The sequence below is a fragment of the Diplotaxodon limnothrissa genome, linkage group LG5, assembly GCF_057381915.1.
Source record: "Diplotaxodon limnothrissa isolate DT_005_m linkage group LG5, D_limnothrissa_male_GT1.1, whole genome shotgun sequence".
In the NCBI taxonomy this organism is placed as follows: domain Eukaryota; kingdom Metazoa; phylum Chordata; class Actinopteri; order Cichliformes; family Cichlidae; genus Diplotaxodon; species Diplotaxodon limnothrissa.
Window position 1 is genome coordinate 7,036,152 of NC_140600.1, and position 24,541 is coordinate 7,060,692.

General features: G+C 41.7%; 2 protein-coding genes across 2 annotated transcripts; both read left to right on the top strand.

Annotated features, from left to right (window-relative positions):
* Window positions 1-2,366: 2,366 nt before the first annotated feature.
* On the top strand, window positions 2,367-12,682 carry slc45a3 (solute carrier family 45 member 3). Its single transcript, XM_085353720.1, has 7 exons — window positions 2,367-2,526; window positions 3,299-3,540; window positions 6,598-6,710; window positions 7,166-7,635; window positions 7,714-7,979; window positions 9,247-9,516; window positions 12,539-12,682. Exons 1-7 carry the CDS (start codon window positions 2,367-2,369, stop codon window positions 12,680-12,682), a joined length of 1,665 nt encoding a protein of 554 aa, XP_085209846.1.
* Window positions 12,683-17,781: 5,099 nt separating this feature from the next.
* Window positions 17,782-24,394, top strand: LOC146631510 (uncharacterized). Its single transcript, XM_085353721.1, has 3 exons — window positions 17,782-17,920; window positions 20,455-21,631; window positions 23,829-24,394. Exons 1-3 carry the CDS (start codon window positions 17,782-17,784, stop codon window positions 23,995-23,997), a joined length of 1,485 nt encoding a protein of 494 aa, XP_085209847.1. The 3' UTR covers window positions 23,998-24,394.
* Window positions 24,395-24,541: the final 147 nt, after the last annotated feature.

Below are 24,541 nucleotides of genomic sequence, written 5' to 3' on the forward strand. Positions count from 1 at the left end.
AAGAGAATTACAGCAATCCAAAACAAGATGTGACAAGAGCAGCGACAGGTATGGTGGTACTGTTTGGAGTGAGTGAAGGGCGAAGGCGGTTAAAATTACTAAGATTAAAATAAGAAGACCCTGTGATATTATTTCTGTGTGCCTTTAAGGAGAGAGTGCTGTCGAGGATGAAACCAAAACTCTTAACCCAAGAGGAAGATGTGATGACAGAGAAATAAATACAAAAAGAAAAGACATAAAAATAAGGAGTTTGGATTGATTGGCTAGCACGAAAAACAATGACCGTTTTATTTATTCATATTTACTGTTGAACCAGTCAGAGCATAATGCAATAATTTGCATCGGGCTCACGCTACAGTTACAGGAAGTGACAAAAGAAAATGCACTATAGATTACTGAGTGCTGAGTTTCAAAGTAAGTTAGTAATAGTTTAAAAAATAATTCAATGAACACATTTTTCAGTTGTTCCAAATGTAGCCCCAACAAGTGTCAGCCTTTACAAATCAACAGTAGCTGAGCAAATCATATGAACACATATGTAAAAACAAACCCAACATAGGAATGTCAGCACTACCTGTAATCCCGCCCACATCCTTAACAGAAAGCGTGACGTGAGTAATAATCTCACCTTTGTTGTCATTTGCGGCACATACACAGCTGTATACACCACAGGCTACTGAACTTTAAAGGAAGAAAACCAGTAGCCACTGCTGACTTTTCAAACAACTTTTGCTGCTCGAAGAGAGATCAAAGGACTTTGATGAGGCAAGTGGAAATAAAAATGCTAGTGGTTTATTGCTTAATGTTTTATTTTTTATTTATTTATTTTATTTTATTTTTTAGAGTGTGTCTCAGAGAAAGAGGAGCTTCTGGTTTAACAAGTGAGTGAATAACACACATGCACGCACACAGTGTGCCAGATGAAATCATTAGGAAATGAATGAATTATGTGCAATAGCTTACAGTAAGCAGGAGGCATACATACCACAAAGAAACAGACTGTTACATATTAACAAATTATGCAGTTTTCTTTGTCGTTCATTCTCAGGATTTTTAACATTGTGAGAATTCAAAGAGCCATAAGGTGTACTTATAGCAACACTTAAAACCATAATAATCATCTATATCCCTGACACACCTTACATTCTATACCTCTCTACGTCTAACGCCTAAAGGTACTATTCATTTTCCTAAGAAACAACAAAGCGCTTCTAAGGTGTGTGGGAAGGGACATGTCACTTATGGATAGGACGAGCTCAGACTATAGCCTCAAAAGTCCTCAAAACCAGATGATTTTACAGTCATGTTTACACCTTCACTGAAATCTATAGACAATAGTGTAAATGACACTAGACAGCAAGAAACACACTGAAACCACATTTATGGCAATGTTTATAGATTTCTAAGCAGTGATGATACTTCCTAAAAAATGAAAGGAAGTCAGAAAGATCTATCAGGAATAAATACTGAACCAGTTAAAATGATTTTAATTGCCACTAAGCACAAGATTTCTCATTAAAATGACAAATATCCTTTATTAATGTGCGTGACAGAAAAAAACAAGTTGTATTACATTTTTTAACATACAGATACATACAGGTAGTAAAACTAAGCATGTCACCTCCATGTTTTTATTTTACTCCGTTTTCGAAATTCACGAAATTGTTCCTATTAGTTTTTAGAGTTAGAGGTTTTTTTAAGTCTATTTTTTTTTATTTTAGTTAACTAAAAAGTTTTTCACGTGTAGTTTTAGTTTTTAGTTATCTATAAATACCTTGATGCACAGTATTGTTTCAGTCAGTTTCCATCTTGTTCAAAAGTCTAGTTTTTATGTACTTTTTCTTCAGTGTTTCTTTAATTCTAAGTTTAGTTTTAGTTCACAGTGATGGTCTGCCCAACAGAAAATGACTCAGTAGATTGATGTGAGTTGGTGAATGGCTAAAATGGGAGTTGAGGTTTTGCTAATAGATTGAACAAAATGACTTTTCCCCATTTCACATTTAGATATAGAAGGTAATCTTTTTCCAGATTTTACAACGATTTTTTCAGGCTTTGCTGTGCTTTCTTTGAATTATGCAGGAAGACACCACACTGGCAGGTGAAGATGCCGGCCTCTGCTGGGGCGCTAATGGAACCTCAAATAAAAAGGAAACTTAAGAAAGTTGTCTTTGCTGTTCTCTGATGACCGCTTCATTCACAAAGCACATCATGACAAGGAAGCTGTCCAAAACTGATGACCAGCCAAAACCCCTCTGGGAAACCCTTTTGTTTAATAGTTGTCTTTACATTAACTTAATATTTCATATCAGGACTAAAGACATTTGTACATTCAAATAAGTCTCTAAATAAAAAATTGAAGAGCCAAGATGGTTGTGAAAAAGTGGTTTCAGTGTCAGATGTGGAAGTTGTTGCTGGTGAACACTTTATCATGTGGCCTGGAGGTGTGCATGGCTGCCGGGACTGTCTACATCCCACCTCTACTGCTACAGGCCGGCATGGAGGAACGCTACATGACTATGATGCTTGGTAAGTGGAGGGGGAAAAAAATCACATGAGCATTACAATTTTATAGATGTTCCGTTTGTGTGTTTGAAACATCTGTTTGTAGTTTGAAGCACCAGTGCTGACAGTGCATGTCTACAACTACTAACTAGGAAATGTATTCAAATAGCTTCATTTAGATTTGTCATTATATAATGATTTTTCATTATCAATAGTTTTCATATGTTTTTAAAACTAGCGGATCTTAGGTAGCTTAGTTTCAATAACGACTTTGATCCATGGACAGAATCAAAGATGGGCGTAGCAACTGTGACATCACTTGTTGCTTTGTCAAGTCTTGTTTTTAAGCCTTACATTGAGGTTTTTCACAGCTGCCATATTGGTTGCCTGATAATAATGGTCGTCTCTGGTTTTAAAACTGACAGAATGCAGTTTGATCAAAAACAAGAAAAGCAATAACACTGGAGAACCCCGAGTACTGTGGCTATTCATTAGCAAGATAGCAGAAAGCTAATATTTATTAAGCTAACAAATGGATACACCTAAGTCCTAAGTTAAGCGGAAAAATGTAAATAATGTCTTTCTTGCTAGCTAACTGTCACTGGGCGGGCTGTAAACCTTTCCCAGACTGTTGGTAACTGTAATGTCGTCAGTGCAGATAAAGTACGACTACAACAGAAGTTTAAGTGCATTATACCATAAAAAATAATGACTAGATCCCATCTGATACTTCCCTGGTAAATGATTGAGCTTTAAAGACCACTAAGAAGGTTAACAGGGTCTTTCTTTTTACCAGCTGTGACTCCAGTTTTGGGCTTGATCTTTATACCCATGATCGGCTCAGCTAGTGATTCTTGGAGAGGGCGCTTCGGTCGACGCACGCCCTTTATCTGGATCCTGAGCCTGGGAGTTTTGCTAGGCCTGCAAATAATTCCCCAAGCCAGGCGGCTGACTCTACTGATTTCACCACAGCACCCTCACTGGGTGCAAGCCGGCATGCAGGCTGCAGCTGTGTGCCTTGTCGAGTTCTGCGCACAGGTGAGTAAACTTTACAAGTAAAGTTGTACAAAAATAAAAATTATATACTCAGTTATACTATTAATTCTTATTCTCGTGCTTCTTGGGAACTAGATGAGGGATTAACAGGGATCTCTTCCAGGGGTCCAGTGGTAACCAACATGGATAGAGCACAGTCTCGTGTCCTTTTTTTAAAAATCCTTGACATCAGTTCTTTGCTTTGATGCTTCGTGGATCTGGAGTCTGTTTACACACTCACCCCACGAAGAGCAAAGAGGTGGAGCCATTAGCAAGTCAGTGAGCTAAGGGGTAGAGAAAGAAAATGTTTTTATATTGTTTAAAGCAGCAGTGCTTGTTCCTGTAATCACCATTAAAACCTTTACTGGGAAAAAGCTAGCGGCAGTCCTTCAGAACCTGTTTAACAAGCACTGACGTGAAGAAAAGTAAACTTTGTAGCTGCTCAATCCACCGCTGTTTGTTTTACACTGAAAAGGGAAGCTACAGCTGTTGTAATAAAATATGTTGTAATATCTTAAGCCCCAAGCCTACCTGATCTCCTGCCTTTTGCCTCAGTATCAGGGGGCGTTGGGGCTTAAGAGGTTAACTTAAACCATGTTTAAATCAGGCAGCATGCTGAAGGTTGGCAGCAGCCATCCTTTGATACCTGCAGCAAGCAGGGGCGAATCTAAAGTGGGGCATGGGTACTAGATCATACACTATTTCAGTGCGCCCCAGGGTGGCTGTGGCTACAATGTAGCTTGCCATCACCAGTGCATGAATGGGTGGATGGATGACTGGATATGTAAAGCGCTTTGGGGTCCTTAGGGACTAGTAAAGCGCTATATAAATACAGGCCATTTACCATTTACCATTTATTTCAACACTTTCATAACATTGTTTTTCAGATTTAAAGTGAAATAACATGAAATATATTCATAAAATTATATTAGTATTTTTTTAAAAAAGAAAATACTAGCTTTTTCCCACAGGCCAATAAAAATGCTCATGGAGCAGTAAAACTCTGAGCCACTAACCTGGGGCTGTTAGGCTGGACATTATTAATATCTGCACCCTGAGGCTACGTCCACACGTACACGGGTATTTTTGAAAATGGAGATTTTCTGTTTTCGTTTTAAAAAATAATCCCGTCCACACGTAAACATAGAAATGAAGGAAAACGCTGCTAGGAACATGCCAAAGCAGCAGGTGGCGCTAGATTCCTAACCGTGCACAGTGTTGGGGAGTAACGGAATACATGTACCGCCGTTACGTATTTAAAATACAAAAAATGAGTAACTGTATTCCGTTACAGTTACCGTTTAAAAAGGTGGTATTCAGAATACAGTTACTTTGTTGAAATAAATGGATTACACTGCGGTACTTTCCTGTTTCAATTTGTCGCGGGTCAGGACTGTTTGGGTTTTGTTTGACAGCTACGTTCTGTTGTTCCAGGCGCCAGCGTTACGGTTGCCATGGTTACAAGGCGACGCTCTCTCTCTCTCTCTGCGACTGTGTGTTTCCTGGGTGAGAGAGCGCCATTTCGTTGTTGTTGTTGTTGTTGTGCTAAGTTAACAGGCAGAATGCTACAAGCATAGCTCTAAAGAATGTAGCATCATGGGCAGTGTAGTCCGTGTTGCAGGGAGAATGGACTGCCATACACGTTATGTGTCTGTGAGCGCCAGGAGGGAGAAAAAGGGAAGTGGAAAGGTACGAGTTGTCATCGAGGAAAAACCGGAGCTGGAAGCATGTAAATATAATAATAACCACTGCAGCCAAGAAGAGTGCCTGACGAGCCCAGTTGTAAGTAAGCTATTAAGACTCGACTGTACACCGTGTTCGTGTTTTCCTCCGAAATTAACAAGTTCCGTTGGAGCAGTCTTTCAACGCCTCTCTCTGTCTCTGGCAAGCAGAGTTGACCCACACAACAAAGTAAAGCTATTTTTCGGCTACGAGCCAACAGGGACCCCGCCGTATTAGTCAGAGGTCCCTTTACTACAGTTCGGAGTCGCGGACCTTCAGTAATAGTAATAAATCACACAGCAATAGTACATTCACGTTGTTGTAAAAAGCATGATAATATATTAAGTAATCCAAAGTATGCAGAATACGTTACTGTCATTGAGTAACGTAACGGAATACGTTACAGAATACATTTTGGGGCATGTATTCTGTATTCTGTAATGGAATACATTTTAAAAGTAACCTTCCCAACACTGACCGTGCAGAAATGTTGGCCAATCAGAAGTCTAGAAGCCTCGGTGGGAAATAGTAAACAAGGCTGGGGCATAGAAGCAGAACCGAGTCTTATGTGTGGAGGGACAGTAACTGTGTGTATATGTAAGCATTTAAACACTGCAGAGAGTACAGTTAACAGTAACAGTATTGTAGAAATTCATTTCACCGAAACAATAACGTGGCGCACAGTGTGACGTCAAAAAAGGCGCACACCTTTGACGCTGCGTTTTCTCCGTTTTTCTCGTCCACACGTAAATGCAAAAACGGAGTTTTCAGAAATATCCACCCTGGCCGGAGTTTTTAAAAATCTCCGTTTTCAGTGACCGAAAACGCCGTTTACGTGTGGACGGAAGGTGCAAACGCATAGAAAAATCTGCGTTTTCAAAAATACCCGGGTACATGTGGACGTAGCCTCAGAATGTCTGTTTTCAACTGCACAAAAAAAACGAGTATTTCAGAATGCTGAAATCGTTTTTCTTCATTCCAGCCATCACATACACGTAGGCACACAAACATGTACAATAACACATTCACATGAACACACACCTAATCTACGTCATCCAGCAAATACAGTACAGTCAGAAGAAGATATAGAAGATAGAATATTTTATTGCTAAATTAATCAATTTACTGTATGAGATTCTCTGTCCCGAGGCTAAATTTGTAGTTAATGTAGTTATGAGTGAGTTTTTGTACCCCTAAAATCAAATCTAGACCTTCCTGGTTCACTTAATAACTTTGGCAATTAAACACTTGTATTATTATTTTTTATTTCTGAAAGAATAAGTCTTTGGTTGAGTATCATAATTACATGTATCAGCTAACTCTCAGGTTTCTCCTCAGGCCTGTCTCACCCTACTGCTTGCCCTGCTGTCAGATCTGTTCCCCGGGGAGGAAGAAAACCGAAAAGCATTCTCAGTTAATTCCCTGATGACAAGCCTGGGGGGATGCTTGGGGTAAGCCACTTATTATCTTTTCTTCCTAACTGGTTGTGTCTCATACTTCATTTCAGTTCAGTTATATTTATACAGTGCCAAGTTACCTCAAGGTGCTTTATATTGTAAGGTAAGACCCTACCATAATACAGAGAAAACCCTAAAATTCAGATGAACCCGATAAGTGAGCACTTTGGCGAGAAAGTGGAAAGGAAAAACTCCCTTTTAACAGGAAGAAACCTCCAGCAGAAGCAGATTCAGGGACGGGCAGCCATCTGCTGCAACCGGTTGGGGGTGAGGGGAGAAAGACAGGACAAAGACACATCATTATATTAGCTGTTGTACCTATGGTACAGCTGTATTAATAGTAAGATTTAAAAAAATTCTCCAACAGGCACAATACAGTCACAGCATCCAAGTAAGTGAACAGGCCTAAAAGACCTAATATTTCAACATTTAAAATGTATTTTTTCCAGGTTTTTGCTTCCTTCCGTGGACTGGAGCCAGGTGCCCATAGCAGTATATTTGGGAGGGCAAGAGGCCTTTGTTTACACCCTGCTCACCCTCCTATTTTTTGGCTGCCTCCTCTCCACAACCTGCATCAAGGAGGAAGCAGGAGTCAGAGGAGAGAGGAAGATTCTTGTTCATCCCCCTTTAAAAAGTTTGGGGAGCAGATGCTGCCCGTTCCCCTTCCTACTTCGGCCTCGTTGTTTACGTGATGTGCTGTGTCGACGTGCATCAGAGGGTCTTTCAATGCTGCATCATTTGTATGCGGTGTGCACACATGTGCCACAGGTCATATGGAGACTTTTTGTGGCAGAGGTGTGTAGTTGGATGGCACTGATGAGTGTCATGCTCTTCTTCGCTGACTTTATGGGGGAGGGATTGTACCAGGGAGTGCCGGGTGCAGATCCAGAATCACAGGAAAGGAAACACTATGATGAAGGTAGGGTAAGTTCTTCCAACCGTTGAAGTCAGTCAGTGAGATTATGTTTTGCATTAAAACCACTTGATTCTTGTCCAGGTGTGCGCATGGCCAGTCTGGCTCTCTTCCTGCAGTGTGCAGTGTCGGTGCTGTGCTCTACGCTAATGGACCGCTGGGTGGCTCTGCTGGGAGCCAAAGTGGTATACACTAGTGGGGTGGCTCTTCTGCTGTTGGCCACCACCGTCATGAGTGTCACAGACAGTGTGATGATGGTCACTGTCATGGCTGCTGTGACGGGGTACACGCTCTGTGTCCTGCAGGTGCTGCCATACACACTGCTGTGTCTCTATCACTCAGACAGAAAGGTTAGTTCTTACTTACACAGTGTGCAGCCTTGTGTTTGATATAGTGGGAAATCTGCAAGAATGAAGAATGAATATTCAGGAAGTCCAGTGTTTGTGAGGAAAAGGATACAAAAAATCTATTAATATTTATCTGTTGGAAATAAGAAGCAACAAAATCAAAAGAAAGAATATGAATATCTGCTCTCAGTCAGGTTGTTCTTTTTAACATCAGCACTGATCCAGAATTTTACATTCGGTGCTTGGCTGCCATTTATAATTAAAGCTTACATTTAGCTCGTAACAGCTCTGTTAAATTTACCATTGCATGCATTTTCCTTTGAGAATTAAACCACTTACAGTCATGGTGAAAAGAAAATGCATCCTTTTAAATCTTAAACGGTAGAACTGACAGAGGGTGTATTGTCTTTTTACTGTATAGCATGGCATCACAGGAACTTGTTGTGGATGCTGCTTCAGCACTTGATGGGTGTATATGCCTGACCTTTTTGGGGTCAGGCATCTTTGGGGCATAATTACCATTGTTACAACAACTAAGAAACCACAAGACAAGTCAAGTTAGCAGCTAACAGTTAGCATGAGACAAGCTACCTGCCTGCTGTTAACGATTCCTCACCACCAACTTTCTGTTACTACTGGATGTAAATCACAACTGGCTAATCACCATAATTTATATTATTTATTTAATTGCAATTAATATACAATTATAAATAATTGTTTTCCAAATTATTACAAAGGAAGAGACACATCAAAAACTATTTTAAAGCATTTTCTTTTTTATAGCTTCAAATTGGAGCCAGCAATCGGTCCTCAGCAACCCACCTTCAGCTGTTGATTGGTTTTCGCAGCCTTTAATCACACTGTTCAGTCTGGTCAATTATTCAGTCATTAAATCTAGCAGGCTGGACATTGCTAGAATGGTAAATGGACTAGTATTTATATAGTGGTTTTCTACTCAAAGTGCTGTCTTACTACTAGCCCCATTCACCCATTTTCACATGCATTCATACAAGCACCATTTCCTGTGCCTAAGTGCTGGTAATCTAACAGTCACACACACACTACTCTGATGGATGCATCAGGGGCAACCCAGGCTTTAGTATCTTGCTCAAGTTTACTTTGATATTCAGACTATTAAATGACTTATGCTCTGATTAGTAGACACATACATATACCAAGTAAAATCACGAAACATAGCAAGTCCCCCTTACATCAGATGATATTGTTTAGTGATGACAGTGAATGTAATTGGTAACTTTTTCTCTTTAAGATTTTCTTCAAGTCATCCAGACCCAGACCTCTTGAGCGGACTGAAAGTAATGACCCAACACTTGCTAAGCCTGTTCCCTCATGTGGTCCACCTGCTAAGCACCAAGCTGTGGGGCTGATACCTCCTGTGGCAGAGCCCTCTGTTGAGTCGCCACATCTATCACTTTTGGTGGCTGGAGGTGATAGAGCTGAAGCAGACTCCACACAAGTCTCAAACAGAGGGATGGGCTTTGACATGGCAATACTGGAAGGCGCGTACCTTCTCTCCCAGGTATGGGTGGGCAATTGGAGCCGAATTAATTGGTGGTGTACCTGATCTCATTTCATGCGATATAAAGTATATTCAGATCTTCTTTGAACAGCTAATTGCATTTATTGATCAGTTAAGTTAATCAGTTGGAGTTAATCAAGTTAAATTATACCAAATCTCGCCGCTTGGTTGGCTTCTTGAAATACTCCTGGTGTCACTGCCGGACAGTGTTGGGCAAGTTACTTTGAAAAAGTAATTAATTATAGTTACTAGTTATTTCTTCAAAAAAGTAACTGAGCTAGTAACTGAGTTACAAGATTCTAAAAGTAATTAATTACTTGAAAAGTAACTATTGTGTTTCTTAAAAAAATGTTTAACCCTCTGGGGTCCAGGGTATAATTGGCCATTTCTAACTACTTTTGATGTTTCCTCTACATTTCACCTTTAAAAACTCTTTACTTTGCTTGTTTGGTATCATTGTTTTCAGCACAACCTCATGTGTGTGAATTTACAGTTATGTTTTCATTTTGACTGTATTACCACAATTGATCTAAAATCAGACAAAAAACATAAAGTCAGAGTAGAAAAAGTGATTTTTTTACTGTTACAACCACAAACATGTTTATTGAATCATATTTCATAACTTTAAATGCAAATATAAATTGTCAATTTTAAAATCATATGCACAAGTTTTGTAAACAACAAAGTTATTTGAAGCCTTTTACCCTTTTTTAATAACCATTTCAAACTATTTACAGAACAATCAGCTGTTCTGCATTCAATAAGATGCCACACAAATTATTTGTGCCACTCCAAATATTTCTGTCCACTATAAAGGAGAACATCACAGCCTGATACCTGCAGGCCTGACAGCAGGTGCTCCTCTCACTCCTCCTGTTTTTCACCTGGAGACAGCAGTCGCCTCATTGTTCTGACACACAACACAAAACTATCCACAACACTCACACACTAACTACACAAGACAACACATTAACTACACACTCCAAACACGTTAAACGTCACAAATCCCTCACATCTTAAAACTCGCTCTCTCTCTTTTTCTGCTGTCTCTCTCTCTCTCTCCATCACTCTTAAAACTTCCCCCTCTTCCTAAACATCCAAATGTCATGTTGCCATATTATTTTTTGATTGGTCAACATGGTGCATTTTTCCACCAACACGAACGGGCTGTTTTTTGTTTTGTTTTTTTATTTTTTGCTCATAAGCAGAGAGTGCTCGCTGCGCTGTCCTTAGAAAGTAAACGTGACAAAACTATTGAGGAAAAAATGCAGTGTATATTGTTTATCATGTCTCTGGTTTTACGTGGCCTATCAACACAATTTAAAAACTGGTATATATCACCTTGTTGCTTTGTCATCTTGAAGTGGTCATGTGATTGGCTTACCACGACTACTTTATTCTTCCTCAGTCAAACAGCAGCACTCATGCAATTGTTTTGCCCCCTTTGCTTCTGGTGTTGTGCCACAAAGTGATCGTCTACAAGAAAGTGATTGCCGTCCACGGTAGCGCGCAGATTGCTTACATAGACAAAAAGAAACGCCGTTAGTAACGCCGCTACTTGTAACGCTGTTATTCTCATCACTGCTGCCAGATGGCTGGTGTGTTTGAGGAGTGGACCCGAAAGTAGATACACAAGGGACAGGACTAAAGTTTAACAAAAAGCGAGCCGTTCATTTAGGCTGATAACTACCACAAAACAAAAGCGCAGGGGTGAGAAACTAAATGATAAACTGAGAAAACTGGGAAAAACTAACGCAGGACATGGAATTCTAACGATAATCATAAATCTAACATGAACATGACCAGAACCTGAGATAACTAAGACTAGAGAAACATCCATGTAGCATGAGGTTAGATGAACAGACAACCCAGCAATGAACAAAGGGAGACAGAGGACTCAAATACACAGAAGCATAATGAGGGAAGTGGAAACGCCTGGGGAACACAGCTGACACAAATGAATACGACGCCACAGGGGAAGCAAAACCAAACACACTGAACACGGAACAAGAGACTGTCAAAATAAAACAGGAAGCATGATGAGACGTAGACTGTGACAACACGAGCTTGACAATAGGACATGGAACATGCAGACATGAAACACAAGGGCATACGAGGGCACGGACATAACTAAAAGTTTTACAATGGGGGTGTCCAAATTCATGGGCTGCATCCTCCTGAGGCCGCATTTGTAGGCTGATTACGTCACAGCGATGCGATGAATGCTGTCCAAATTCGCAGACTCCTCCGAATGCAGCCGACAAATGCGTCCTCCTTTTTCCCGAATTTGAAGGATGGGTCGGGTGTGTCCTTCGTGGCCCAACCTATCCCAGGATTCATTGCGCAGCCCAGCCAGCCCCCGCAGTCTTTCCATAGTTTATTAAACTCCACCGAGACAGCGGTGACGCAAAACTGAAGGCTAGACCGTCCAATTTCACTACCGGTCTACCCGCCCTTCATAGGAAGGAACAGGAAATGACACCTAAAAAAGGAAGCATGGGTGATAACATTAACTAGACTAAAACCTAACTACTTTATAAACACTAGAACTTAACATTTCTCTAATACCTCATAAGAAGTCAAAAATACAAAACAAACTCAAAATGCTGGATCACAGAGCCCTGACACCTGGGCACTTATTTTGGAAGTCATGCTGAAAGATTATCTTAACTTTCATTTCAATGCTTCAATGCTCCACGGGACGTAAAACCTGATTTTAAAAAGTGAAAAGGTTTTTGTTTTTTTTTTAACTTTCTTTCCCCCTGGAAGTTAAACTTTTACCATCATCTTTGCTGCTGCAGAATCCTCCCATAGATTTGAATTCAGGATTCTCTGAATACCGTACCTCTCTTTGATAATGTCTCTGCAAATACTTTTAGACAGTTTAATCAGGTCAAGCAATTAAGACAATTTTGCGGTTAACAGAGAGATGAAGATGGGCTATTTTACAACTCAAGAGGACTGCTTTTTAAATTGTGGTCATGCATTTAAAATGCTGCTCTTTTCATCTGCTTACCTGCAGTTGCTGCCAGCCATGTGTCTCGGTTCCATAGTGCAGCTGACTAACAGCGTGAGGGCGTACATGGCCTGCGCCTGCTGCTTCAGCCTGCTGGCTTTGCTCTTTGCCAGAAGAGTTGTCTACAGCCACGCTGACCTCCAGTGTTGATCGAGTCTCCATCAGGAACATCAGCCGACGCAAGAGTCATGTGCTGGAAACAGTGGATCCTGAGTGTTCTCGTGTGGGGGAACACAGAGCATTCTTCAGGTTTTTATAGATATTCAAGGATATAAAGCAGTCACAGAAGAATCATGCTGCCACTTTAAGATCATACCACATGCCAAATGTAGTGTCTTTTTAATACAATAAGGTCCATGAATGCTGTGTTTCCGTCACTCTTATTGTGAGTGAAATGACACAGCACACAGAATAGACTGTATCAAATAACTTTGTTTTTTGTATTCTTGGATAAGGAACGACAGGGAATGATATCCTGCCGTGTGCTGTTGCTAAGAAACAACACTGGAGCCTTGACACTCCTTGTGTGGTGCATTCTGCTGCAGTCTCCTCATCCATATGCTCAGCTTGGCTGCTATGGAGATTCATTTACAGCTAGCATGTAACCTAATTACCCAGTGATTAGAAAGCATGTTTAAAATACCTTCCTTCTGAGCCGTGTGTTCCAGCCGTTTGCGGCCGTAGTGGTTGTAGTCTTACGCATGATGGGCTGAGATATTATGGTAAAATGAACTCTCCACTCCCTGTCCTTCAGTTGTAGAAGAGGGTGTGGACAGATCAATATTGACTTGAGCTTGAGTTTACAATACATCTGTGCAGTCTTATCTACTCTGAGTCCACGTGTGCATCCAGTATAACCAGGGAGGCTGAAATATTGCACTGATGTCATCTTTCTCATCAAAGTTGTCTGGAAATTGTGCAGCTGAAGGATTCCTTTAAAAGGGACAATGAGCCAGTACCTTGTATTTATTCATGTCATTATCTTGTATTCAGCCATAAGGCCCTAATTTATTGAAGTAGACATGACATGTAATTTGTTGTCAATTAATCAGGAGGCAGCCCAGATTCCCCAGTTCACCACGTGTTTGACTGGCGTGCTGGAAAAGCTGTACTAATCACCATATATATATATAAATTCTTCACCATTGGAGGTTATAGTTTTGAAAATGACACAACTGCGTGTAAAAATGCTCAGCTGGAAATGTTATTGACGCAAAACATGTTTTGTATGTGTCATACTTCTGGGATATATTTAGAGATGGGGTCTTCTGACTGAGATTTTTCTTTTCTTTTTATATTTACATGTGTTTGAGTTGTTTGAGATACTTAATTGCACTAAGTTTATAGGTTATTTGGGAATTCGCTTGGGGGATTTTGTTTTTAAGTTGTCCTAATTGTTTTCTGAATCTTATAGGTTTAAAGAATGGTAGAAGGTTTAAAAAGTCTTACTTTGAAATGTAGCCATGACATGTGAATAAATGTGTTGTTTTACTGGCTTTAATATTTTCCCATTTTAGTCACGTTTAGTGTAAAGATTCATCTTCTGTCTGAGTTCCGTAGCCCTTCCAAACCACCAGAGGGCCCCTTTGCACAACAGAAAAGCTGCACAGCATGAAGTGTAAATGCATGAAGGTATTCTTGCAGGTCAACTTTTATATGTTCATTCTTCTAACAGTGTACATGCATTAACAAATGTGATCTTGATATGTTGAGAGTTTTTTTTAAATAAAAGTTTTATGTCCTCAAAATAATGTGGAATATTACAGCTTTCATGTTGTATTCTAATTTTTGCCTCATAACTTTTGCACTGTCCACTTCCTGCTGTGACAAAACAAATTTCCCACGTGTGGGACTAATAAAGGTTATCTTATCTTATCTTATCTTATCTTTCATGTTGATGGAGTATAAATCAAGGTGTGAAGTTTGGTTTTGCCTAGCAGTGAGAAGGATGCGTTTCATCAGTTCCTCCAAACCATGAAGATCATTCTCAGCACGTCAACACTTTGTGCCGAGATTCTCTCACATCTCCACAAGGAGATGCTTGAACTGCTCAAACACATTTGACTTTAAAATTCTTTTAAAACGTGAACTATGATGTTATTATTAATCTCTTCCTCCCCTCACTCCCAACCAGTCGCAGTAGACGACTGACTCTGGTTCTGCTGGAGGTTTCTTGCTGTTAAAAAGGAGATTTTCCTTCCCACCGTTGCCAAGTGCTTGTTCAAAGGGGGCCATCTGATTGTTGTGCTTTTCTGTGTTATTGTAGGGTCTTTACCTTACAATATAAAGCACCTTGAGCTGTGATTTGGCTCCATATAAATAAAATTGAATTGATAATGTTTATTGTATTATATATTACTAATAACTGTCAGTGTTTCAAAATGCGTATGTGTATTTGGTCTTCAGATTATTTTCTGATAATTAAAGACTTCATCAATGAATAATTTTGTTAAAGAAAACAGAAAATAGTATCTTATGATATATTTATCTTTAAAGTGTTGATTGCAGTCTTACAGCAGACAAATGAACTCAATATAAAAGAAAACTAAGGCCACTTGGGAAGTGATCCAGATCCTCATTATAACTGGAGAAGTTCCACCAAGTTTCATGAAACTGTAGGTCTTGTAGTTTTTGCATGATGGCCATAAGACACACAAACTTAAATACTGAAAACATACCAGAATATAAATCTATGTTTGACACACAGTCCCAGTTCAACACAGGCCTGTCATAGTGTACTTCTGCTGTGAATATTTTAACAGACTTGAATATTAAGAAGTAATGGGTCACCTGAGTGATCAGTGGACACTGGTAGTGGATGGAAATCCCTCTTCTCTAATATCCTTTATATCAACACCCCAGTAATGAAACTGTTTTTGAGCCACAGAAAGTGATGTAGTGCTGCTGAGCCAAAAATGCAAGTCAGTTTTTGGTGTCTGGAAGAGGCCTGAGCAAGGTTGCAAAGTGAAAACGCATTCCTCTTTCGCTGCATCATTACTGACCTCTGGCAAGCCATTGCTTTTCTGCAGCCACATGAGCTCAGCCACAGCTTGCCCGTCTATGAAATCTTCTGACTTCTCACACTGGAAATGTGTTCTGGAAAACCTGTGTTTGTACCAGCAGAGTTAATCTGACTAACAGCTCGGCCCTTACTTCTCTAATGATGCTTATTGGACAGACTTAGTCATTCAGAGTGCTGTGATCATTATTGGCAAGTTAACGAGACCTGGACTAAGAATGGTCCCAGAAAACAACAGCAACAGAAATTAATTTTAAAAATCAGGGAAGTTCTCCACAGAAAAAGTTTGCATTCTAGAAGAAGGGTTAATCCACATCTGTGTCAGTTTCTTCCTCTTCTGATGCTTTTAATTAACCAGATTCATGGATGACACAAAACTAACTACTCAGGTACATCTTCATCAGCAGCACTGTTGTAATCAAAAGTCTCCGGTATCAGACAAAATGCTGTTGAGAACTAATCCTGTAAGCACACTTCTGTATCGTTGTGTATTTCTTCAGCAGCATAACAGCGCCCCGGTGTGGTCGGCGTGACAATTACAACTTTGCCCTCTCGAATTTTCAATGCACAACACGAAAACATTAATTCATTAACCAGATACATGCTTTGGATCACTAGAGATCCTGCATATAACAACATTTTTTTTAAATCACCTGTAATCATAAATAATCTATTGTGTAATGAGTTAATTGCTTATTCCTTAATGAAACAATAACTAATCTATGTAAATTTGAGGAAAAAAATAGATAAGGTGGTAATAAAATGTTATTTCCGTGTAAACGAAGGTGCAGTAACTTCTGCCAAAGCAGAATTTCTGAAAACTGAAGTCCAAGTTTAGCCAGTTTCATGTCTGCACTCGTAGCTTCATGGCAAATTCGACTGAGTTCAAAAAAACATCCTGACAGGGGAAAAATAAATGTGCAGACTTTGTGTTAGACTTAAAAAACATGGAGAATGAAAATGAAAAGGATGCGACTGTGAAGGCGTGAATGATGGATAATGGAAGTCCTACCTCAGGAGATTTAGATCATCAGGGGCTTCATTTCCTAGATTGTGAATTTTTGTGCAGCACTTTGAACCTTTTGCATATCTGTTTATGCCAAATGCCTCTGGCCAGCAGACCTTCTGTGGGGATTTTAAGTTCTTATTCTTTCGCATTTAAGATGATAACTTGCTGAGCCAACGGCGCACATAGGCACAATTTACTCTTCTGTCCTCTTTTGAATGAGACAGTGTGACAGTTCTGCCTGATTTCAGGTAAATTTGGAGCTGCTCGAATGTGCACATATGTCACACGTATCCTGTCATTACATTCATGATGAATTCGTGCACTTTTTACTCATAAACACCTGGACTTCAAGAGCTCAGATGTGAAAGCATCACACATGTCTGTGATTTTAAGGAATCATAGCGAGTTGCTATTAGCGACTATGTTATTCAGGTTGGCTGGAAATCAGAAGCACAGGCAACATCTCCACTGGATTAGTTACCAAACTGGTAACAACCCTTCTAAATCTTCTAAATAGTGTTTTATTTTTAACACTGAAAAATTAAAAAGAAACTTCTAATATCGGGCTCTTTCTTCCTTTTGCTCTGGACCAACGTGTGTGAAGGGGATAGTCAAGTTTACCTAAAAAGATTCATAGGTGGAGTAAATCACGGTCACGTGATTCAGAGCACTGTTGCCCCACAACTGGAAGATTTGAATCTTCTGGTAGGCTGGAGCCTCTGAGTGTTGAGTCTGCAGGTTCTTCTGGTTCCTGCACAGGTTTCATCCAGCTGTCCACATGCATGTTTGTTCCATCCATCTATCCATGTTATGGGTGGATGTTGTGCTATTTGATATAAACAGATGCTCTGTGTGCCTCCCTGATTTTCTCGCTTCACGGAACTTAGACAACTGGGTAGCAGTGCTTCCACGGCAGCTTTATCTCTAGCAGTAACTGCAGGTTGTTCTGATGGCCCAGGTTAATCTTGACCTCTTATCAGTGTGTCCGTCACCCCCACTTCCACCTCCTTCCCCGCACATCTGCTGGCTACGGTGCATCCTGTTAAAACAGCATAGCTTCCCCTCTAACAACACATGGTAGTCAGAATTTATTGAGCGGCAGCCAATCAGCGCGTTCCTTTTTGGGCGAGCCTCCGCGGCGCTGGTCCAATCAAAGGCGCGGAAAGGGACCCGTGCCTCCGAGTTGTGCAGCGATGCCGTCACGTGACGCTGGGAAAAGAAATGCCAACATGGACCCGTGGCAAAGACGGGACGCGAGTGCGCGACGACAATAACACGACGGAGACGAGAAATAAAGGCGAAACACGGAGAGTCGTGGACTGCGCCACCTCCGCGAACACTCTCCCCGCTCTGAAGCACGGTAGGTCGAAGCAGCCGCCGGGATCGCGCCGCTCGACTCCTCCGGAAAGACCGAGGAGTATAAATAGAGCAGTTTTTATGACCCAGGCGAACTTGAGGCTCGTGGATGTCTGAGTGGGCACAGTTGTACTGCCATGCTGTCGGAGGAGCGCTCGCTCGTTTCTCAGGCAGTCGCGCCGTGGATTTTCCATCTTTTCTCTCTCGGTGATCCGACGCTCGCGCTCCCTGGCGTGTTTGTGGGCGCGTCTGTGCGGCCCTTGTTTACCCTGCGCAAGCGGCCGTGCTCTGCGCGAGCAGCGAGGCCCTGCTGCCACATGTGCCCTCTGACAGCACCCACAAACAGCCTTTACATAAGCACACGAGGTTATTGTGATCAGGACGCTGGCTTTAAACATAAGGGCTGCGGACATGTGAGGGGATGTAAACGCACTCCCGGGGACCCTCCATCGGATTAAATCTGAGTCCCGATGCGTTTTGGGGTCCCAGCACTTGTTGCATAACTCTAGACAGGGTTGCTGTTTCTTACACTGTTTAGCGTTCACATCAGGCTTTTTCTGTGTTTCAGCACCAACACTGCGATGGACGTGAGAGGTCAAATGCACTGCAGCTTAGGAAATGACTTTAAAAAATAAAAGCTGCAAAAGCACACAAAATAAAAGCCAGCCTGTGGTTACAGGGCACCTGTGGTGTAGCGTTAAAGAAGAGGCCTCAGTCCATGTGAACCCTGGTTTGACAGCAGACACACTGCCAGAATTCTTTCATAGGGGTCGCCATAAAAATATTGGGGTGGCACACCAAAAATATGATTTCCAATTTTATTATGCTGTTGTCAAACATAGGTTACTTGAAAAATATGGGGAAAAAAGAGAAGAATTCTATGCCTAGTTAGAAAATAGGTACATATGAAAATCAAATAAGAGGGTGGCGTCCTCTCTCTTGTGCTCACGTTTATTAGAATTACCAACATAGGACAGTCTTGTAATGGGAAGCCACTACCAGCAAAATTTGAGGGGGTGGCCAGTGCCCCCCCAGCACCCCCATTGGTGGCACCCCTGGTAGCCCGCCCTTTTGCTTCTAGCTGTTGGATCTCCAGACATGTGCATCTCCAAGGCGACAGAGTGGAGCCACAGGTTTATTGTGGTTTATTATTGGCATGCTTGTAAACAAATAAATATAACTAAAATGCAACATGTAGCCTTACATGGATTATTCTAAGCAGTATAAACAGACATGTTTGTTAGTCACTAAAATAACTGGGCAGGAAATAGCCCGGTGACAATAAAAATGTTTTAGTTGTATCATAAGCTGCTGTGGTTAGATGAGTTATCCTCACACAGGAACAGGATTTCCAGTGTGTGGCATTCATTCAGTAAATAAAACGCTTTTATGAGCAATCAACTGTCTGAAAATTTGGTATTGATACTTAGTAATACTGTAAATGTACAGCAGCGCCTCTATTTAAAGGGCCGCCTCAACCCAAATGACTAACACCCCCCACCCCCACCCCTCACCCCCTGGGGTTCCCACGTTCTCACTCGAGTGGATAGTTGAAAGGTGGTAACCTTGCTGAAGTACAATGACAGTCAGATTTGTTGTGCCCTGATGCTGTAGCAGCGTGCTGCACGGGCCCTTTGTCAGAGTCCACGTTTAGTACCTGACTTGTTTAACGTTATATTAGAGCTCAAAGTATTTATTTATCCAAGTGAGGACCAGAGACTTACACTAACTGGGAGTAGACTCTGCATTGCACCACCAAGGAATTCTCACACTCCTGCTCATACATTCTTACTTTTCTCTTCACAGAAGCAGGAAATAAACTGCCCAGAAAGTATGCATTTACCAGCGGGAGAGCACCCAATCATGTTTAACCTTGTTTGCGTGCAGCAGCAAATCATTCAGCTCATCCCCAGGACATTTGTTAAAAAAGTATAAAGTCATAAAATATCACCACAGAGATTTTTCAAGACTCTTATATGTCTAAAAACTGCTAATAAGATAGATCGGTAAACTCCAACAGTGTATTGGTTCGGGGGGGGGCTTAGACCCAGCTGTCCGCAGGGGTCCTAATATGCTGCTATGCATGAAAAGTTTTGCAACAGTGTGACTGAGAGGATGCCATGCACTCATCTGCCAAAACTTGTTATATGTATGGACATCCAGTATTAAAAGAGAAATTTTAAATGATGCCATTACCCCAACTACCCTGCATATGTTTTTCTAGATATTATCGATATTGGACCACCTGGTACGTTTATACAGATATGTGTGTGATTCAGCGCATCATTAGAGTATTTGCTCATTTCTTTTTCTCTGTTCCAGTATTAGTTTTAACCCTCTGACATAATCAGAGTTTACAATATAACTTTGACTTGAATATTAAGGAGAAAAACTGAAGGAGAAAAATGTTTTTTGTTGCCAAATGCATCGACTATATTTATTTTGAAGTCAATAATCGAGTCATTGAGGTCCTCAGGCCCTCCTGCCTTTTTACTTTCTGCTGGGTAATAAAATCTGGTCTCACTGCTGCCTTTGCAGGTCTTTGTGTCTCCTCTTCTGGATCGAGTTTCCTCTACATCCCCTACATCTGCAGCGTTCGGACAGGATCAATGGTGTCTCTCAGCAGCAGAATGCTGAGTTTGGAAAATGACCTGTTCAGGGACAGCAGCAGCCTCTTCTCCCTTGACCTCGGGGACGGAGACCGCAGCCAGGGGGGCAGTTCGGCCTCCTGCAACAGCCCAGAAGCCAGGGAAGTGGAGGTTCTGCACAGCTCCAGCCCAGGAGAGGATGAGGAAGATGAAGAAGAGGAGGAGGATGAGGATGGAGAAAAGCGTCTCCATATTTTCTTGGGAGAATTGGGAGAAGGGGAAGCTGCCAGTCAGGAGCCTAAGCTGCCTGAATTCTCGTTCCACCCCTGTTCCCCGTTTTCCCCAACCTTGGAGGACATCGAAGAGTTTTTGAGGGAAAAGATGGAAATAGTCAAAGATGGGATGGTTGTTCCAAAGGAGGAGGCCTCCCCTCAACCATGCAGCTCCGCTGACCCTCCACCTGCCTCGGCTCTCCCGGTTGCTTCCTCAGAGACTATCAATGATCCAAAGACTGATGCCTCCCAATGCACGTCTAGCTCAGATGCCACTCAAGGCGGGAAAAATAGCCCCATTCCAGCTGACCCTTCTTCTTGTGCCCAAGTTAACCCCTCACCACCCACCTTGTCCCCACCGGTGCTCCTGGGTGCTCCTTTGGTGCTCCAACTCCAGCCTCTTCCGTTGGCCCAGGCCCAGAATCCAGCAGGCTCTCCTGCAGGGGCCCAAAGTGGGATTTTGCTCACCCATGTGGTCATGGGGCTTCAAGGTGCTACAGGACAAAATGTAACCCTGCTGGCTCCCCAGGTGCCCTCCACCCACACCACTCTGTTATCACTAAACAGTGGTGATAACAAGCCAACTGACCAGAAGTATGTAAAGATCGCCCCTCTGCCAATCACTATGAGGACTCTGGAGATCACAGGCTTGACTGGGGTCGGGGGCCATGGAGGCGGTGTGCTAAAAGCAATGGCTCCTCGGATGACGAGGGTGCCACCTACTGAAAGGGTCCACAAGTGCTCCCACCCAGGCTGTGGGAAGATGTACACCAAAAGCAGCCACCTGAAAGCTCACTTCCGCCGTCACACAGGAGAGAAACCCTACACGTGTAGCTGGCCCGAGTGTGGGTGGAGGTATGGAACATGATGCAGACTGTAGCAGGTTTAACAGTTAAGATGAGGTTTTAGGGGTTTTTCCCCATGATTGATTGTTGGCACTGATTAAGCAGATGGCCTGATCCAGCAAGACTAGTTAGAGCAACAGACCTTGCACAAACACGCCACGGTACGTTTATTACAATATGAGGAAACGGAAGAAGAATAAACAATTTCAGCTGCTCCTTTATTCACAAGGGTTTGTTATGCATCCACAGAATACTTTCATAGCAACAAAGAATTTCAGTTTCCATCTCGGTTATACTTTACGAGTTTAACAAAGCATCTTCCTGGTTAACAGCCCATTAAGCTTTGTGTCTAGAAGTGCTTTTTGTCTAGTGTTTTTTTCCCTTTGGCTCCAAAGGTTTGATGGTAATCAGCAGTCAATTGTCAAAGCTATTTTGTCAATTGACAATATTATGCACATAAATTAGCATAACTTTATATGAATACCTTCATGTAAAAACAGTTTACTTAAAAGATGTGTGAAGCTTCCAGTTCTGGGAAGTGAAGCCAGTATAGAGGTGGCTAAAACCTGCATTCCTTCTAACAGTCAGTAGGGGGCAGCACCTCTGGCTGCAAAATGAAGTCCGATTATATCGAAGCCCACAGTAAAATGACTCTTGATCTGTGGCCTTAGTAAATGTTTAGCTCATGAGTTTATGAGATTCAAGTATTCTTCAAAACAGCATGATGTTAGATTCTTTATATTATGTTCATCTTGACGTCTTGACGAAAAAATCTAAAAGGCTAGCAAAGACCTGCATGTAGTTTAGTAAAAATATAACAAATTTATTATGAACAATGAAACTATTTGAAATTTGGAATGCATCAAAATAATATGAATAACATAAATAATCAAATAGATATTGAGTATTTAATACCCAGCAGGTTGCTTCAGAAAGTGTCTCATGATATGATTATGCTCACCCAGCCTTCGGGATCTTATCTTCATGCTGATGTCGCCTGCTCTGCTGCACTTTTAAGCAGTTTTACACTGGCTTATTTTGTCGAAGATAAAAACCGTTAACAAATATAGAACATCAACAAAATAGATGAACGTACCAAATGTGCATGAAACGTCAACAAGCATGCGCATGGTGAACGCAGGTGTAAGGTCACCATTCGGCGTTCAGTTAACTGTAAGATAGGGATCATACATACATTATTATGATATTGTGTGTTTTAGGGCGGGGCAAAGGTGGTTGAAAAGTACCTGTGAGGTGAGCTGAGATGTGATGGTGATCACCGATGAGACTGAGATGGTAGTTATTAAACATGAAACGTTGGTCTCCCCGGGTGGTCTCACTGATATGAAGAGAGAGGGGTGTTTGAGCCTGTGCTACAGTGTCTGCACAAGGCCTTCCTCAGCTGCTGAAGTGGTGCCTTAAATGATTGTTGAGGTAAAAAAAATCTGATTTTTCCAGGGCTGTTAACGCACTGGAGTGCTTCATATTAATAAAGAATCATTTGTAACTGAGCGTGCGGAAACTGTTTCATATGATCATTTTCTCATTTTTATCTGCTAAATATTGATTTCAGCCTCTCAGTCTCCTGTTACCCATTGCCAGCTTATTCAGTCTTAATAAGGAACGGTGATTACGTTTGTGTCATTAAAGACTTTTAATGCCTTTTAGCTTTGAGGATTGATGTCAGGGACTTCCAAAGGGACTGAGACTTGTTTTAACTCCTTATCTAAGTTTGAAGCTCAGTGAAGATAATAGTCACTTCTTAGCTGTTCTACTCTCTCTGTTACAGGACTAAATGACAGACTGTGAGCAATTACAAGATAAATCCTTCTCTTTATGCCACAGTTCCCACTTTTATTCTGTGAATGCTAAACATGACCTGCAGGTTTTTTTTTTTAAAAAAACTTACAAAAGCACAAAAACATTTGACCAATCAGCACGCTCGGCCCCAGAAGTTCCTGAACCTTTACTGTACCTCCCACACAGGAGATCTGCTGGCAGAAGTTCTACAAATATTTCATCTTTAACTGCAAAACATGAGAATGGATTTGATTCATATAATAAATCCAATATTAATTTGTGTAATCTTATCCATCATTGGGAGGAAGGGATTTGGTATGTCCCGATTAATGGATATGTTAGCTGGTGTGTCTCTAAACCTCCTTCAAGCTGTGGATAACACCACCCCTCTGTTCTTGTGTCTCCAGGTTCTCCCGCTCCGACGAACTGTCTCGTCACCGCCGCTCTCACTCGGGCGTCAAGCCTTACGAGTGCTCACTGTGTGAGAAGAAGTTTGCCCGCAGCGACCACCTCTCCAAACACACAAAGGTCCACCGCAGCTCCAGGCCCAGCAGGATTATCAGAGCCACCGTGTGATACCCTCAGCTGACCTGACCCCTGCCCAGCATCCACCCACCCACACCTGCCGTGCCTCCCTTGCCCAGCTTCGATTTGGGCAGCGCGGTGAGGGTCCGGGCCTCCTCAGGACTTTTGGTGCTTTACGAGCTGGACTTTCAGAAGAATCTCGGGAGTTGGCTGCCGTTTCACTTCAAAGTTTCTGTCCCGTCTCTTCCTCCCCTCTGTTTTACCTTCAGTGCTCCTTGTGAGCTGCTCATATTGTACCGAGCTAGCAGCCACCTCAGGAAAAAGTCAGCTCAAAGTGGATTTCCTGGCCTTTGCGCACTCATGCGTGGCAGAATGCAGAGCAGCAGACATTCTTATAAGGGCTCCTCTTGTAACCACTGCGTGCCCCACTGCTCCAGTTACCAAGCTGCCAGGTGCTGTGGGAAGTAGAGTGCTAACCAGTAATGGGAGCATCTGTAATTATAGAATCTTTTTTTTTCTACTTTTGCAATCGATTTGCTTCCTCAAAGGTAAACTTCAGGGTTCAAATGGTTCAGATGAAGCTTCCGTTGTTGCA

Coding starts and splice junctions, on each gene's coding strand:
- slc45a3 (XM_085353720.1), top strand. CDS start 2,367: ATGGTTGTGAAAAAGTGGTTTCAGTGTCAGATGTGGAAGTTGTTGCTG. Junction 2,527..3,298: donor CTACATGACTATGATGCTTG/GTAAGTGGAGGG, acceptor TCTTTTTACCAG/CTGTGACTCCAGTTTTGGGC. Junction 7,636..7,713: donor AAGGAAACACTATGATGAAG/GTAGGGTAAGTT, acceptor ATTCTTGTCCAG/GTGTGCGCATGGCCAGTCTG.
- LOC146631510 (XM_085353721.1), top strand. CDS start 17,782: ATGCCAACATGGACCCGTGGCAAAGACGGGACGCGAGTGCGCGACGAC. Junction 17,921..20,454: donor TCTCCCCGCTCTGAAGCACG/GTAGGTCGAAGC, acceptor CTGCCTTTGCAG/GTCTTTGTGTCTCCTCTTCT. Junction 21,632..23,828: donor TGGCCCGAGTGTGGGTGGAG/GTATGGAACATG, acceptor TTGTGTCTCCAG/GTTCTCCCGCTCCGACGAAC.